Below are 17,936 nucleotides of genomic sequence, written 5' to 3' on the forward strand. Positions count from 1 at the left end.
TCCACAGCTACACAAAACACTCTTATCAGTAAGTATAAGAGTCCCTTATCATACTTACATTTATGATCTGCATTCTTGTGCTGTCATCCTCCTTAATTAACCCATATAGTGTCTCTGGGACCTTAAAGACTCAAAGGTCATGTTGTTGTTTTTTATGGTGAACTCATCTTGAAGGCATGATTATGACTATACAGATTGTTATTTGTGCCTTTTTCACACATTCTTTCCCTGGAGAGGGAGAGCTTCTCTGTACATCCCTGAAATGTGAGTTGCATGTGTGATGTCACTAATAGATCAAACCTATCATGGTCCAATATGTGGTAACTTGACACATTTAGCTTTAGCATACACAGAAAGCTGAGTAAGTATTGACCATAGGTATTGACATGTCTTGAAAAGTTGCAGACTTGGAATTCCTGGTAAATACCAATGGTTCTTACCACCAATTTGCATATTCATAGGTCGATACATTCTTAATTATGGTAAATGTGTAGAAATGCTACTAATCCATTTTCAGTAGATTATTGAAAATTGTTATTCAATATAGACTATTTCTAAGGGTTACATACATCTAGAGTGGATCTTTAAAATACATAGCCTTTAGCACCAGGCTTGTAATGCAAGCTTCAGACAAGACACCCCAAAACAATACTAAATAACACTGCCATAGCATTATATATCGTAATATCATTATATATATCATAATATCATTATATCGTAATATCATTATATATCGTAATATCACAATATTGCGATATATTGCGATTTATGTCCCCAACGGTCTGTTCATCTCATTCCTATCATTTTTATTGCAGTAAAATGGGATTGTTTTATTTATTATTATAGTTGTTTTATTTGATTATTTATTGTATATTATAATTTAATATATATCAATACTTGGCATCATTGTATCTATATAATATCAGCACGCAAAATGTGGTTCATAGTGGTTATAGTGGTTATGGGGGCGACAGTGGCTCGGGAGGTAGAGCAGTCGTCTGGCAATTCGGAGGTTCCCGGTTCGATTCCCGCTCCTCCCGGGCAGTGTGTCGATGTGTCCCTGAGCAAGATACTTAACCCCTAATTGCTCCTGATGAGCAGGTTGGCACCTTGCATGGTTGCCTCCGCCGTCGGTGTGTGAATGTGTGAGTGAATGGGTAAAATGTGAGTAACAAATTGTAAAGCGCTTTGGATAAAAGCGCTATATAAAAAAGCAGCCATTTACCATTTATGGTTATTGTTCATCCTGCCATAGCCCTTGACCAAGGAACTGGCACTAGAACTGGAGCTGGTCCCCGGGTGCTGGACTGTGGGCTGAGGATGTGTCACTCTCTCCCAGATTTGTATCTGTTTTCATGGAGGGAAAAGTTTGGAGAGGATGAACATTTGGAACTGACGTCACTGTCCACTAGCAAAGCTGTTGTTTCTGCGAATGCATGATTTCCTTGCTTTAATAAAAAAATTAACCAACGGACAATAATAATGTTAATAATACCCTGTGATTTACCCCCATCAGAGCTTTGATAGGGAGCTGTGTATGCGTCAGCTGAGATACTGTGGCATGATGGACACCATACGCATCCGGAAGCTTGGATATCCCATCCGCCACACCTTCAGCCAGTTCCTAGAGCGTTACAGGGTGCTGCTGAAGACCACCGTCTGTGACCCCAAAACTGTAAGCTTTGTTTTTTTTGGTGGTGAGGGTGGTAATGGTGATGATTGTGGTGATGATGATGGTGATGATGGTGATGATGGTGATGATGGTGATAATGGTGATGGTGGTGGTGGTGGTGATGTTGATGGTGGTGGTGGTGGTGATGGTGGTAATGGTAATGGTGGTAATTGTAACTGAGGGGTACAATTCCCTGACTGTATTGATAAGTATGGTATCATTAAACCACTACCGTCTTATGTACTTTAATTACTGGCCATACAGTACATGATATATAAATATGATGAACACTTCCCACAATGAATCGGTTCCACACAAAGTTGTAATTAAGTATTTATTGCAGCAAAAGGTACATAATATACTTCTCTATTTTACTTTGGATGCGCTTATAAGGCAAAGGAATGTGCGTAGGCAAATCAATCATGAATGTCCATTCTCTGGTTACGTAGGAGGTAATTATACAACCTGAATCTTAGGGAATTATATCTATGGTACACTAGTTGTAACTGAGGGGTACAATTCCCTGACTGTATTGATAAGTATGGTATCATTAAACCACTACCGCTTTATGTACTTTAATTACTGGCCATACAGTACATGATATATGAATATGATGAACACTTCCCACAATGAAATCGGTTCCACACAAAGGTATAATCAAGTATTTAATGGAGCAAAAGGTACATAATACTTTCTATTAGACTTTGAATGCACTTGTAAGGCAAAGGAATGTGCGTAGGCAAATCAACAATGAATGTCCATTCTCTGGTTACGCAGGAGGTAATTATACAACCTGAATCTTAGGGAATTATATCTATGGTACACTAGTAATATAGCGGGAGATACTGGAAGGGTCCCCCTGGTTGTAAGCCAGCAGGGGTAGAAGATCTGTCGGTAGTAGAGAGTCTGGTCAACGATGACTAAGGAGACTCCAGGTACAGGAGCCGGTGCAATAGCCTCTTGATCCACAGACGAATACAGCTGTTCTCCGTAGACTGTAGCTCCACAGTGAAGAAAGCTAGCCGGCCTCAGGCTCTCTGAGGCGCCGACTCGACTTGACTCCTCGCGGGGTAAATCCAACACGTGCAGGCGTCGGCGATTCTCCGCTCCATAAATCACAGGACCAAAGCAAATATATTCCAGCCGCAAAGGGCTATGTAGTCGTCGGGTAGATTAATCCAGTGTACATGTCCACACGGTTCTCGTCTAGGTCTCCTCGGGTGAAAGCGCAATGAAAGCAGCCCAGCCTGGATAAGAACTCTAGCTAATACGAGGAAGCGTTGGAGATGCTAGTCACTGTAGAACTTTAGCCGCACGATACACTATACACAAATAGACTATTATTGACTTAATAGAAATATGTCGCACTCGACGGTATAGCGCCAAACTCTGACAATTCAGTTATTAATTCGCACGCGGTCTCAATGCTCTATTCTGGGGCCAAACAGGCCATACTTCACCGCACGTTGTATCGTGGGTGAGGCTTCAACTTATTGGGTAACATACTTCTGTATTCACCTGCGCCGTATTTATATGCACGGTGAACAAACTAGTGCCAATCTCATTTCTGTCGCGTATCCCTGGGCAAGGGCCGGGCATGCACAGACATGTCTTGGCGGTGACTTTGAACCTGACTCCGGAGGCCGGTCCCTGGCGCCGGTGGACCGCTGTCCAATAGGAGAATGAAATATTATGGTCTGGGCTAAAGGGATATTCCGTGTATATGTACAAGGAATATACAAGGGATATCAAACGATATACAAATACTATGCAATATATATCAATAAATAAATATATATATTCGGTTCAATCTGATCCTTCGCAACAGCCGCCCCCTAATTAGTCCCACCTAATTAGCTAAGCAGAGACAGATTAACCGCACTGTCCACTACTCAATGTCTGTTGTGAGGGGTCGGTCAGTTCACAAAGTCATGGGGTCATGGTCGTCATCGATGGTATCGGGGAGCCTTGGCAGTTCTATTAGCCTCGCCACGGGTCGGGTGTAGATCCGCCCTTGGACGAGCACTTCGGCTGCTCGGACCCTTCCGTTGGCACCGGTGATCACTTTGCTTACGCGGCCAGCCGGCCACATAGCTCGGGGTAGTGACTGGTCGATAATCATGACGACTGTTCCTTCTGTCAAATTGTCTCTCTCTTTCACCCATTTCTGGCGGGTCTGTAGAGATGGTAGATAGTGGAGTAGGAAGCTGTTCCAAAACTTGTCAGCCAATACTTGACTGTACCTCCACATTCTTCGGCCGTTCGCTTCTTCAGGCCTGTACATTGTCTGTGGTAGCGCGGGGTCCAGCCGCCCCATCAAGAGTGTGTTGGGGGTGACTGGGTCGACATCTGCTACATCACTTGAGACGTAACCGAGGGGCTTTGAGTTCAATACTCCCTCGATCTCCGTGAGGACTGTCATTAGGACTTCTTCCGCCACGGTCTGGGCCCCAAGCACGGCGTACAGGGCTGTCTTTATTGAACGTACTTCTCGTTCCCAAGTTCCACCGAAGTGAGGTGCATTCGGGGGATTAAACTGGAAGTCAATCTGGGATGGAGCGAGGTGGGTCTTAAGTTCTGGGCCCATAGCTTGGAAGCTCTCTCTCAGCTCTCTTTCTCCGCTTTTGAAGTTTGTCCTGTGATCAGACAATAATATAGACGGTTTGCCTTTCCGCGATGTGAATCTTCGGAAGGCCATAAGGAATGAGTCTGTGCTCATGGTTGGAAGGAGTTCTATATGCATCGCTCGGGTGGTCATGCATTTGAATACAATACCCCACCGCTTCTCGGTTCCTCTTCCTTTCTTTATATACAGCGGGCCGAAACAGTCCATACCGGTGGAGTGAAAAGGCTTGTCGCCGAGTCGGAGGCGACAGGGAGGTAGGTCAGCCATCCGGGGTATACTGGGCTGCGCTCGCCACTTACGACAGTCTAGACAGGTTCGCTGGAAGCGCCGCACTGCTTCTCTCCCTTGCAGTATCCAATAACGACGTCTGATCTCCGCGAAGACTCTCTCTGCCCCGGCGTGATGCACATCCTCGTCGTATTTCTTTATGATCAGCTCTGTGACCTTGTGTCGGCTGTTTAAGACTATCGGGTACTTGACGTCATCCGGTAAGTCTGGAGCTCTCCGCAGACGACCACCCACTCTGATGAGACCATGGGCGTCGCTCTCGGGGGCTAGGTGGAGCAGTCTGCTGTCTGATGGGACGGGCTTTGCTCCCTGTAGACAGTCTAGCTCATCAGGGAACGAGTCTCTCTGGGCTCGTTGTAGTAGAAGAAGTTCTGCTTCTTCGTAGTCAGCTGCTGTAATGTCAGTAGTGAGCTGAACCTCTGGGTGGTGCCACAGGAATGTCTTTAGTTGCGCACTCTCTAGGGTGAGGCAATCGTCTATGTCGGGGTCTGTGGAGACGAGTGTGTTCAATCCACAGAACATAGATTTCTTGTTTTCTGCCTCCTCTTTACTCGCTTCCCGTGGGGTGGGTGTAGGCCACTCTTCTTCCGGGAGCTTGAGGAACTCTGGCCCGTCACTGTATAGGTTGTGACGGGTGAGGTCATCCAGGGACATTCCCCGGGTGATGACGTCAGCTGGGTTGTGTTTTGTGTCCACATACCTCCAGCTTGCTACTTCTGTTAAATCTTGAATCTCTGTGACTCTGACTCCCACGAAGACCTTGTATCTGCACGAATCAGACCGGATCCATGTGAGTACTGTCGTGGAGTCTGACCACAAGATTGTTCTTTGCACCGGAATGGTGAGTTCACGTTGGATTAACGTGGCGAGTTGCGCTCCTGCTAGGGCTGCGCAGAGCTCTAGACGCGGGATAGATTGTTGCTTTCGTGGGGCTATTCTTGAGTGAGCCAGGATGAAAGCAGTATGTATTTCTCCTCCCTCCTCTCGGGCACGCAAGTAGGCCACCGAACCGTAGGCTACTTCGGAGGCGTCGCTGAAGACGTGCAGGTCCATCTGGCACGTCTCCGGCCTCACTGTGGGTGGGAAGTAGCTGCGGCGTATGTTGACACCTGGGAGTGAGCTGAGTTCCGTCTCCCACTCTCTCCATGTGGATGCAAGGTGTTCGGGTATGGGGTCGTCCCAGCCCTGGTCCTTGTCCCATAACGCTCTTACAATCATCTTTGCCCTGGTGGTGTAAGGTAGAATACATCCCAACGGGTCATATTGTCTGGCGAGTGTTCTGTATACACTCCGTCTGGTGGTCGGTAGTGCAGTCGACCTTCCCTGCTCCTTGGTCAGGGGTGTGTGTTTATAATGGAGCGAGTCTGTTTTGAAGCGCCAGACTAGTCCTAATGTCATTTCTTGGGCTTCTCCTGGGATGGTCGCCATCCAGGTCTCGCTGCTTGCTGCCTTGTCCTCGGGGGAGAGGCTGCGCAATACTTGCGGGTCGCTGCTGGCCCACTGCCTGAGATCAAAGCCGCCTTTGATCAGGGAGGCGCGGAGCTTGAGTAGAAGGGCCTCGGCTTCTTCTGGCGTCGAGACGCTTTGCAGACAGTTGTCCACGTAGAAACGATTTCCTACACTTTGTCGGACCTCTTCATCAGCTGCTGGGTCCTCTGCGACGTGTTTTTGCAGTGCAAACGTAGCACAGCATGGGCTGCATGTGGTTCCGAAAGGGAGGACTTCCCATTGATAGATGGCTGGTTGCTCATCCCCGATCCTCTCTCTCCATAGGAACCGCAGCAGGGGCTTGTCCTCCTCCACTAGTCTCACCTGCAGGAACATCCCTTTGATGTCGCCGCTGATGGCCACCTTGTCCTGGCGGAAACGTAGTAACACGCCTAGTAGAGAGGGGCCGAGTGTTGGGCCGGGCAAGAGCTCTTTATTCAGATTTTGTGATCCGATCTGGTAGCTGCAGTTGAACACAATACGATCCTTGCCGTTGTGGTGGACTTTGTGGTGCGGCACGTACCATGATTCGATCGTCTGATCGGCCTCTTTAATGTCAATTTTCTTTATGTGTCCCGCTGTGATTAGCTTGTTAATCTCAGCGCGGTACACAGTCTCTTGAGCGGGGTCTCTGGCTAGGCGCCGCTCTGTGTTCAATAGATACCGCTCCGTCGCTTCTTTTGGGGCGTGGAACGTAGGCATACCCTCTCGCCTCAGGAGTGGAGTTGCGTATCTCATCACTCCGTTGACTTTGACTCTCTTTGTCCCCTGCTCGAGGAGGGCTATAGCGTAAATGTCTTCCTTGGAACGAATGTCTTTCTTTTCGTTCTTAAAGGGCATTGTCTCTAGTGTCCATAGCCTCTCGACATGCTGTAGGAGGGTGGTGTCTTCTTCTGTCACTCTGGAGTGGAGGCAGTTAGTGGCTGCTGTTCGGTTAAGAGACTTAGCGAGGGGGCCTTGTAATGTCCATCCTAGGCGGGTCTCGACTGCTGCAGGACAGCCTCTGGGCCCTGTGTGGACCCGGTCTATCGGGACGATGAGGTCTGCATGGTCGGAGCCTATCAGCAGGGTCGGGGTGGCACCGTCTATGAGCGGTATAGGTAGTTGACGCAGGTGCACATATTTATCCATCAGCTTGGCGATGGGGTAGGTGTACTGCGACAGGCCTATTTCTTGGCTGGTGAAAGTGTTAGTAATCCTATACCGTCTCTCTGGCTGCCCGCTTGCTGCGATAGTGAAGGAGACATTCTCGCCCTTTATCGTCTTTAGATCTCTTCTTATTGTCCGAATCGTCATCTGGTTTTCGCTCCCCCGCAGCCCCAGCTGGGCCGCAGCGGACGCGAGGAGAAGGGTCTTCTCTGACCCGTCGTCAAGGACGGCGTAAGTGTCCATGACCTTGTCTTGGTAACTCAGTGTTACGCGGACCACCTTTAAGAGCACCCGGGCGCCCCCGCTGCTGGCGGGGTCAATGTACATAACACTTGCCTTTGTGCTGCTTGAGGGTGCAGGCTTTCTTCTGTTACTGTCGTGTAGGACATCTAGGTGGGCTCCGTCACACCGATTACACCTCTTCTTTAAGCGGCAATCGGCTGCCATGTGACTGCGCGCACATCGGTAACAGCGTCGGTTGGACTTTATCCATTGACTCACCTCGTCGGCGGTCATCTTCTTGAACGTGTCACATTGTGACAACCAGTGTTCCTTTTCGCAGTATGGGCACACCATCTTCCACTTCTCTTTCATCGAGTGGGTACTGTGGTTCTTGCTGCTCGGTACTGATTCTGATTGGTGCATGACGGTCACCAATCTGCGGCCATCGTTTGCTCTCCTAGGTCCCTCTCTGGAGCTTGGTGTGCTCCGCATGAACGTATCCAACCGTAGGCTGTTGACTTCTCTCGCCAGGAAGTCGGCTAGGTCTAGGAGGGATGGCTCGGGACCGTTAGGATCACGGTGGTCTCTTTGCCGCCTGAAGCGCTCTTGTCGGGCGGGCGGAAGCTTCTCTAAAATCCTCTCGACATTAGAGTTCGCGTACAGTTCGTGCATACCCTTTTCTCTTTGCGCCCCCAGCATCCCTACCAGGGATTGTACCTTGATAGACAGGTCATCTAGTGAGCGATTGTCTGTGGCTGGGGGTAGGCGGTCAATATGCCTTATCTCTTGTATTACGTAGTCCCATATGCGTCCATATCTTTGGTCGAGTGCTGCTAGAGCCGCTGTGTATGGGGTAGTAGAGGTGGCATAGGCCAGCGCTATATTGTGCGCTCGGGGCACCTTGAGGTGCTTCAGTAAGATAGCATACTTGTACGGTTCATCAGCTACATCGGACATCATTGTCTCTAAGCACATTCGTAGCTCCGTGTACTGTGCTCTGTTCTCGTGGGTGAAGTCCGGAAACGTCGGTGTGCCAATGTATGATGCCATGGATGGCTGGCACATCGGTGAGCGTTGGAAGAGAGGCCTCCTAGGCGAGTCTCCTCTTACGCCTCTTGGTGGGCTGGTACCTGCTGGGTACCATGGCCCGCGTATCCAGGTGCTGTTCCTCGGGGCTGGTCGTGCGTCAAGCTCACCCGTGAATTGAGTCGGGGGTCTGTAGCGCAGAGCTGGGCTGTACTGGACCTCCTGGTCCTGTGGAGTACTGTGCTGCTGTCGGGCTTGACTCTCCTCCTCTCCCTCTTCTTCTTCCTCTGGCAGGTCCTCTAGATCCTGTAGTCGTCTATTTAGCCTCTCCGCGGTGTAGACCGTTTCTTCCTTGTAGCTGGGTCTCGCGTGGACCGGTCGGGGAAGGAGTTCGGAGGGGGGTATAGGCTCTCTCTGGTGGTCGGGCTCAGGGTCGCTTGATCGGGTAGGGGAGGGTGCCCTTGACCCTTGTCTTGACGAGGCCCTGGAACCCCGTGCGGAGGGAGGGGGTGTTGCCCTGGTGATCAGCTGCTCCATTATCTGCGCTTGTAATCGGTCGCGCTCGGCTTCGCGCTTGGTGAGAGCGAGGTCGCGCTCTGCTTCTCTTTGGGCACCGGCAGCGGCGCGCTGGGCTTCGGCGGCGGCGCGCTGGGCTTCGGCCCGGTCCCTTACCATATTCTCTTCCGTCTGAAGGCATCTAATCTCTAGACGTATACGATCTTCGTCGCTCCGTTGCTGCGCCTGAAGGCGTTCTCTTTCCATGGAAGAATGTTCGCGCTCACTAAGCGTCTGTGCTTGGAGTCGATCGCGCTCTGTTGAGGCTGCTAGGCTGGCGAGGAATGCCTGTGCCAGCATCTTGTCCGCCTCGCTGGGGGAAGACGCTGGTTGAGGTGATCCGCTCCTGGCAGTACTCGTTGGAGATCTGTTCTCCTGTGGCGAGTCCTGGAGATCCATCTCCGGGGTGCTCTCCTCTTCTTGTAGCGGGTAGAGTTCCATCCCTGGAGGGCTGTCTTTATCCTGGAGCTCTCCGGGGACTACTTCTTCGGTCTTGGCGGGGGGTAAAGTCATGTCGGGTCCCTCCTGGTCCCTACCGTGAGCTTGGTCAGTTACGTTAGAACCCACTAGGGCCTCTATTGGCGGGGTAGCCTGGTCGATAGGGTCGGACATAATTTTACTATCTACTTTTTCCGCGTTTACCGTCTGTAGAAAGCTAGGTAGTATATTGGCAACGTAATCCTCTAAGTACTGAGGTGTCTGCCGTCTACACTGCGGGCGATCTACTTTAGGAGAACCGTTTTGTGGAGTGTTCATCATAGGCCATGTCAATATTAATACCACTATATTAATATTACACTAGTTACCCTCCGGCTCGAAGGACCGGTCGGGGAAGGAGTTCGGAGGGGGGTATAGGCTCTCTCTGGTGGTCGGGCTCAGAGGCGCTTGATCGGGTAGGGGAGGGTGCCCTTGACCCTTGTCTTGACGAGGCCCTGGAACCCCGTGCGGAGGGAGGGGGTGTTGCCCTGGTGATCAGCTGCTCCATTATCTGCGCTTGTAATCGGTCGCGCTCGGCTTCGCGCTTGGTGAGAGCGAGGTCGCGCTCTGCTTCTCTTTGGGCACCGGCAGCGGCGCGCTGGGCTTCGGCGGCGGCGCGCTGGGCTTCGGCCCGGTCCCTTACCATATTCTCTTCCGTCTGAAGGCGTCTAATCTCTAGACGTATACGATCTTCGTCGCTCCGTTGCTGCGCCTGAAGGCGTTCTCTTTCCATGGAAGAATGTTCGCGCTCACTAAGCGTCTGTGCTTGGAGTCGATCGCGCTCTGTTGAGGCTGCTAGGCTGGCGAGGAATGCCTGTGCCAGCATCTTGTCCGCCTCGCTGGGGGAAGACGCTGGTTGAGGTGATCCGCTCCTGGCAGTACTCGTTGGAGATCTGTTCTCCTGTGGCGAGTCCTGGAGATCCATCTCCGGGGTGCTCTCCTCTTCTTGTAGCGGGTAGAGTTCCATCCCTGGAGGGCTGTCTTTATCCTGGAGCTCTCCGGGGACTACTTCTTCGGTCTTGGCGGGGGGTAAAGTCATGTCGGGTCCCTCCTGGTCCCTACCGTGAGCTTGGTCAGTTACGTTAGAACCCACTAGGGCCTCTATTGGCGGGGTAGCCTGGTCGATAGGGTCGGACATAATTTTACTATCTACTTTTTCCGCGTTTACCGTCTGTAGAAAGCTAGGTAGTATATTGGCAACGTAATCCTCTAAGTACTGAGGTGTCTGCCGTCTACACTGCGGGCGATCTACTTTAGGAGAACCGTTTTGTGGAGTGTTCATCATAGGCCATGTCAATATTAATACCACTATATTAATATTACACTAGTTACCCTCCGGCTCGAAGGACCAATTGTAACTGAGGGGTACAATTCCCTGACTGTATTGATAAGTATGGTATCATTAAACCACTACCGCTTTATGTACTTTAATTACTGGCCATACAGTACATGATATATAAATATGATGAACACTTCCCACAATGAATCGGTTCCACACAAAGGTGTAATCAAGTATTTATTGCAGCAAAAGGTACATAATATACTTCTCTGTATTTTACTTTGGATGCGCTTATAAGGCAAAGGAATGTGCGTAGGCAAATCAATAATGAATGTCCATTCTCTGGTTACGCAGGAGGTAATTATACAACCTGAATCTTAGGGAATTATATCTATGGTACACTAGTAATATATAGCGGGAGATACTGGAAGGGTCCCCCCGGTTGTAAGCCAGCAGGGGTAGAGGATCTGTCGGTAGTAGAGAGTCTGGTCAACGATGACTAAGGAGACTCCAAGTACAGGAGACGGTGCAATAGCCTCTTGATCCACAGACGAATACAGCTGTTCTCCGTAGACTGTAGCTCCACAGTGAAGAAAGCTAGCCGGCCTCAGGCTCTCTGAGGCGCAGACTCGACGTGGCTCCTCAGGGTAAATCCCACACGTGTAGGCGTCGGCGATTCTCCGCTCCATAAATCACAGGACCAAAACAAATATAATCCAGCCGCAAAGGGCTATGTAGTCGTCGGGTAGATTAATCCAGTGTACATGTCCACACGGTTCTCGTCTAGGTCTCCTCGGGTGAAAGCGCCATGAAAGCAGCCCAGCCTGGATAAGCACTCTAGCTGGTACGAGGAAGCGTTGGTGATGCTGGTCACTGTAGAACTTTAGCCGCACGATACACTATACACAAATAGACTATTACTGACTTAATAGAAATATGTCGCACTCGACGGTATAGCGCCAAACTCTGACAATTCAGTTATTAATTCGCACGCGGTCTCAATGCTCTATTTGGGGCCAAACAGGCCATACTTCACCGCACGGAGTATCGTGGGTGAGGCTTCAACTTATTGGGTAACTCTACTTCTGTATTCACCTGCGCCATATTTATATGCACGGCGAACAATCTAATGCCAACCTCATTTCTGTCTCGTATCCCTGGGCAAGGCCGGGCATGTACAGACATGTCTTGACGGTGGCTTTGAACCTGACTCTGGAGGCATGGCCCCGGCGCCTGTGGACCGCTGTCCAATAGGAGAATGAAATATTATGGTCTGTAATAGGCTAAAGGGATATTCCGTGTATATGTACAAGGAATATACAAGGGATATCAAACGATATACAAATACTATGCAATATATATCAATCAATAAATATATATATTCGGTTTAATCTGATCCTTTGTAACAGTGATGGTGATGATGGTGATGGTGATGGTGATGATGGTGGTAATGGTGGTGGTGATGATGGTGATGATAATGGTGATGGTGATGGTGATGATGATGATGATGGTGATAATGGTGGTGGTGGTGATGTTGATGGTGATGATGGTGGTAATGGTGATGGTGGTCGTGATGGTGGTAAAATGGTGGTGGTGGTGGTGGTGGTGATGGTGGTAATGGTGATGGTGGTGGTGGTGATGGTGGTAATGGTGGTGGTGGTGGTGGTGGTGGTGTTGGACGTGCAAAAATGTGTTCCATTTCTACTTGTCTCTCCAGGAGATGGCCATAGCCTGCTGTGAAGCCATCTGCAACGCAGTGATCACAGAAAAGGACAGCTGGAAAATAGGGAGGACCAAGATTTTACTGAAGGTGCAGCAGACCATTCAACACTAGAACACCTCAAAACCAAACCCTTCTTGTATTGCAGCAATTCCAATATTATGTAACAAGATGCAACAGTGTGCGTGACCTGGTGTCGGACTCACTGTCAGACCATGCTAATAATTAACAATGCTAATAGGTTTACTATGTTAGAGCATTGTAGCTTGTAGCTTCAGCCCTAACCTTTTCGGCCAACTTATAATTTGATTTGTGTATGTTTTTTTTGTACATGCTAAATGGCTCGAAATAAACTTCATTAATTCATAATGGGTGTTAGTAGAATGGAAACAAATACTACCCTCTAACTAAGTAGCTGCACCCTCTCCTGCTATGCAAACTTTCCTGCTCTTTGACCCCATTTCAGGACGCCCACGACTCCCTCCTGGAGCAAAGCAGAGAGCAGGAGCTCAACAAGAAGGCTCTAATCATACAGAGAGTCATGCTAGGACTCCATGACAGGTACATTATGTTTGGACAGAGATGGTGACTATATGAAGGGACTATATCAATTAATTTGCATACAGACACACCCCGCCAGCTCCTTATAAGGCGAATGAGGCATGTGCAAAATAGCAGAGGTTCATTCAACAGGAAGCAATTTGCGACTGATCTCAAAATGAGATTAGATTCAAATGTATTGTTATTGTACAGCACAAGTACAATACACCATCCAACCAAAGTGGATAAATAAATGCTTGATAAATAAATATAAATAAATAAACGGCTTAGCGAGGCAGCCTCACACACACACACACGCATGCACGCACGCACACACACACACGCACACATACTGTATGTGCAAAATGAATCGTTTCAGCAAAGTAGGCTTTGTCAATACTGAACGACTGCGCGCTTGTCAAGAGCCAATCACGCAGTAGGTTGGGAAATACCGGATCTATCTCTCTGAAAGGTCCCTGTGGCTAAAACCTGCGCTCAGAACTTGTAGGTGTGGAGGCACAGGATTTGACTGGCGTGTGTTGTGTCTGAGTTGAGGCTCCAGAGTATTGCATACATCTAAAAGGACCGCTCTTGGCGATCTGAAATGGTTAAGCAGCCACTCATCTGGCTCTGCAAATAGATCTAGAGTCTGAATCTCTCCTCATAAAAGCCTGGCTGGCAGTATGCATAGATTAAGTCCAGTGCATGCTCCAAGTCAGACTGAATTAAAGATTCAATATTGTTTATTGTCATATGTACAGTTAAAATGGCAGTTTGCCATACAATGAAAATCTTACTTTGCTAGTCCACCCTTCACAAAAAATCACACAGTACTTAACTTAAACATATTTAAATACAAGCGAGTGCTAGCAAATAAGGTAAAATAGATTTAAAATATATATACAATACAACAAGGCACAGTGAGTTACATTGCACGTTCCGATCATGTGAATGGAGGTGACGGTGGGTCACAGCAGCAGTTAAAAGTGTCTTTAGTGATTCATAGTTCATAGTAGAAGGTGTGTGTGGAGGGGGGGGGGCTAGGCATTCAAGAGTCTGATGGCCTGTGGGTAGAAACTGTTTGTCAGTCTCGTAGTTCTGGCTTTCAGACTCCTATATCGCCTGCCTGATGGCAGGAGGTTGAAGAGTCTGTGTTGGGGGTGTGTACTGTCCTTAATGATGTTGTGTGCTCTCCTGGTGGCCCTGGTAGAGTAAATGTCCTGTAGTGAGGGGAAGGCTGCTCCAGAGATGTACTGAGCAGTTTTAATCACTCGCTGGAGTGCCTTCCTCTCCTTAGCAGTGCAGTTTCCATACCAGACTGTGATTGAGCTGGTAAGGACACTCTCAACCGTACTTCTATAGAAGTTGCTGAGAATCTTGGGTGGCATGCCAAATCTTCTCAGCCTTCTTAGGAAGTACAGTCGTTGGTGGGATTTTTTTATTATATGTTGGGTGTTGTGAGCCCAGGTGAGGTCCTCGCTGATGTGGATACAGAGGAATTTAAAGGTTTTAACTAGGGATGTCCCGATCCGATCACGTGATCGGGATCGGGGCCGATCACGTGATTTTCCGAAGATCGGGATCGGCAAGAAGAAAAAAAATCGGAATATTTTTATTTTTTTACTTTATTTTTTTATTCAACAAACATGACCATGTTCACGTCTTAAACTCATACTGAGGCCTTAGTTTTGGTTTTAAATTGCATATCATCATTAATTTATTTATTGTCACACAGAGCAGAAGAATTTTGCCAAAACAAACGCATTTCCTTTGATTTAATTTATACATCAAATGATTTATGTCAAGGATTGCAATGCCTCGCTTGAATGAAGTAAACTTTTCACCTGGATAACGTCAACATTCAGGGTGAATGTAATGTGAGAAATTGGGATAAAAAAATAAAAAAAATAATGTTGATCGGATCGGGAAAGATCGGTATCGGTAGATACTCAAAATCACATGATCGGGAGCAAAACATTTTTTATCGGGACATCCCTAGTTTTAACCCTATCCACCTCCGTCTCACCTATGTACAGAGGTGTGTGCTGTACACTCCTCCTCCTCCGTGGGTCAATAATCATCTCCTTGGTCTTGTCTGCGTTCAAGGAGAGATTGAATGGCGCATAACAGAGTCTCTCTCTCTCTCTCTCTCTCTCTCTCTCTATCTCTCTCTCTATCTCTCTCTCTCTCTCTCTCTCTCTCTCTCTCTCTCTCTCTCTCTCTCTCTCTCTCTCTCTCTCTCTACCAAATCCATTCTGAGACAACGGAATACAGTGCGCGGGTCAAAGTCAGTTGTTTATTTATTTTTACTGTTTGCATACGAGGTGATCTTGATTTCAATCTAGTGGTCCGCATAAACAAGAAGTTTGGGAACCACTGATCTAGACAATCTCTAAATATGCGTTCTATGCGTACGGCCTGGGCGGTATTTGGGGGCAATTGACCAATATAGGCCTTAAAAAAATTCTCATCTGGGTAAGAGTTTCTTATCTGGGTAAGAGTGCTCTTGACCACTCTTAGATTTGAGAGAGAAAAGCAAAAATAAGAAAACATTGCTGAATGCCAGGTAAGAACAAAATAAGAAAACATGCTAGATAATGCTTATCTAGTCCTGCCCCATTCTCACAATATCATACATAAATTAAATGTCTTACAAACCTAAAATAACAAACAAAAGAAACATACAAATATTTTTTTTTAATAAATAACCCACTCATCAATGAGAGTTTTCCTATATCTATTTTTGAACTGTACAATGTTCTTGCTAATTTTTGTTTCTTCATCTAAGCCATTCCACAGGATTACACCACAAACTGAAATACACAAACCTTTTAGTAGTGCGGACATAGGTTTGTTTTAAATTATAATTCTTCTTCTTAAATCATCCCTCTCGATCCGTAAATATTTTTTTTATATTACCTGGCAGTACATTATTTCTTGCTTTGCTTTGGGTTGAGGGATGAGGGGTTTGCGGGGTTGAGGGATGAGGGGTTGAGCGATTGAGGGATGAGGAATTGAGCAGTTTGATGGGTTGAGGGATGAGGGGTTGAGGGATGAGAGGTTGATGGGTTTTAGGGATGATGGGTTGAGGGATTGAGGGATGAGGAGTTGAGCAGTTTGAGGGGTTGAGGGATGAGGGGTTGAGGGATGGGACTGCTTCTGTCTGTGTGTGAATAATGACGGTTGAGAGCCAAGCAGGTGAGATGACTGAAAGCAGTGTCAGTGATCTTTGGGAGATGACAAGCTCACGTGCGTATATCCTCGCTCGTCGCAGGGCGGGGATTCCCCATTTAGCCCACAAACTTGGTGGGTGGGATTGGGGGTTCCCTGGCCATTGAAGACGTTGCATGCTTTCGTGTTTTCTTATTGGCCGAGAGATATATCCGTGAGTTACAACCTACAATGCCGCTATGACATTGAAAATAAGAGATAAAGCTGATGCAGTCAAGGCTGTTGTCTTTTTATTTTTTTTTTGTCTACTTTTTCCTCCCCATTTTCTATTTTTCTCCCATCCCAATTTCGTATCGTCCTATTCTACCCTCCCCTGTCTCGAACGCTGTTAGGCCATGCCTCCCACAAGCCGGCTGCAATGTGGACGAAGCCTTACATCACGTGTCCCCTCCGGTACTCGAGGAAGCAGCCGTCGCATCTTTTCACCTGCACAGCGCGATCTCTCAGCGGCGGGGGTCTGCGTGGGAGGGACACGCCGCCCTTGTCGCTTCCTGATTCTGCTGCGCAGGCGCACCAACCGACCTGTAGGAGTCGCTGTCCACAACGTCCGATCCCCACCCATCAGCTTTCCCACCCCTAACACTGCCAATTGTGTTAGTATGAACGACCAGCCAAGCTGATAGCAATGCGGAGAGCTGGGCTCGAACCCAGCGTCTCCTGCATTGGTGGCGAGCGCCTTGCCCACTACACCACCTAGCCGCCCTGGCTGTTGTCTTTTCTGATCTGCTTCCTCTTAACGGTTGTGTGTATTGGGCTGTTGTGCCCATTCTACAATCTGTTAAATGAACATTTTCATTCATTTATTCACTCACGTTGAGGTCTCTCTGGTATAAACCTGGCGTCTTCCCCTCTCATATAAAGAGCGGAATTGATGTTTTTTTCCCCCCAGGCTCTGTATATAAAATCCTGTGTCAGTGTCTTTCGGGACCGGCTCCCTCCTGGTCGTCCCAGACAGCGGGGAGAGACGTTGTAAGGGGCTCTTTCTTGTTAGAAATTCGCCGCCACCGTTCTCTGGATTTTACGAGCCTACACGCTGTTCATAAATCAGCGCTTGGTCTTACGGGACCGATATCAGCGCTGGCCCAGGCGTGTTTTTAAAAATATTTTGATTCCGCCTTCGGGATCGGCGCGCCCTGGTTTGACCAACAACATAAAACGGCGTTTTTTATGCGGTCGGCCAGGAAGGGGGTCTTTTATCTTTACCGAGCACCAGTACACTAGGCTAGCTCGATGGCTCACGTGCATCTCCGGGGTGAGATGACGGGGTAGGTAAAACATCAGCGGGGGGTTTCACGCCCGTTAGGTGGGCCACCGGGAGTTGTGCGTTCGCGTGCAGACCGTCCTTGGTGGCGCCCTCTGTGATGTTTTTTGACCGAAACGTGTACCTAACCCCCTCTCCTTTGGAAAGGTGCAGCAGCGTGTAAGGGCACGGGACTCATCCTGCTCACGCCGGACCGGATCAGTTTAACCCGTTGCCCGCCGGGTCACAGATACGTTCTGATTAACCCGAAGGGCCCTGAGCTTTTCCGGGGGGAAAATGCCAGGGCGGGCCAGACATCTACATCCTCTTAAGAGTTGTGTGCATTGGTCCATACTATGTTGTACCTTTTTTGCAAAACTGTTAAGTGGGTTTTGTCCTTCTCCATTCATTTACCCCTCCCTC

The 17,936-nt window shown here is 48.4% G+C and overlaps 1 protein-coding gene across 1 annotated transcript in view; it reads left to right on the forward strand.

Annotated features, from left to right (window-relative positions):
- The window catches only part of LOC311239418 (unconventional myosin-VIIb-like), a gene marked incomplete at its 5' end in the record, with an annotated part of 195,727 nt that overhangs the window by 48,738 nt on the left and 129,053 nt on the right, over window positions 1-17,936 (forward strand). The window contains 3 exons of the mRNA XM_084327722.1: window positions 1,517-1,675; window positions 12,500-12,592; window positions 12,969-13,063. Coding sequence (XP_084183848.1) covers window positions 1,517-1,675; window positions 12,500-12,592; window positions 12,969-13,063 — 347 coding nt within the window. The remainder of the gene's footprint in view (window positions 1-1,516; window positions 1,676-12,499; window positions 12,593-12,968; window positions 13,064-17,936) is intronic.

The sequence above is a fragment of the Notolepis coatsorum genome (genome assembly GCF_963971535.1).
Source record: "Notolepis coatsorum genome assembly, chromosome: 13".
NCBI classification, from domain to species: domain Eukaryota; kingdom Metazoa; phylum Chordata; class Actinopteri; order Aulopiformes; family Paralepididae; genus Notolepis; species Notolepis coatsorum.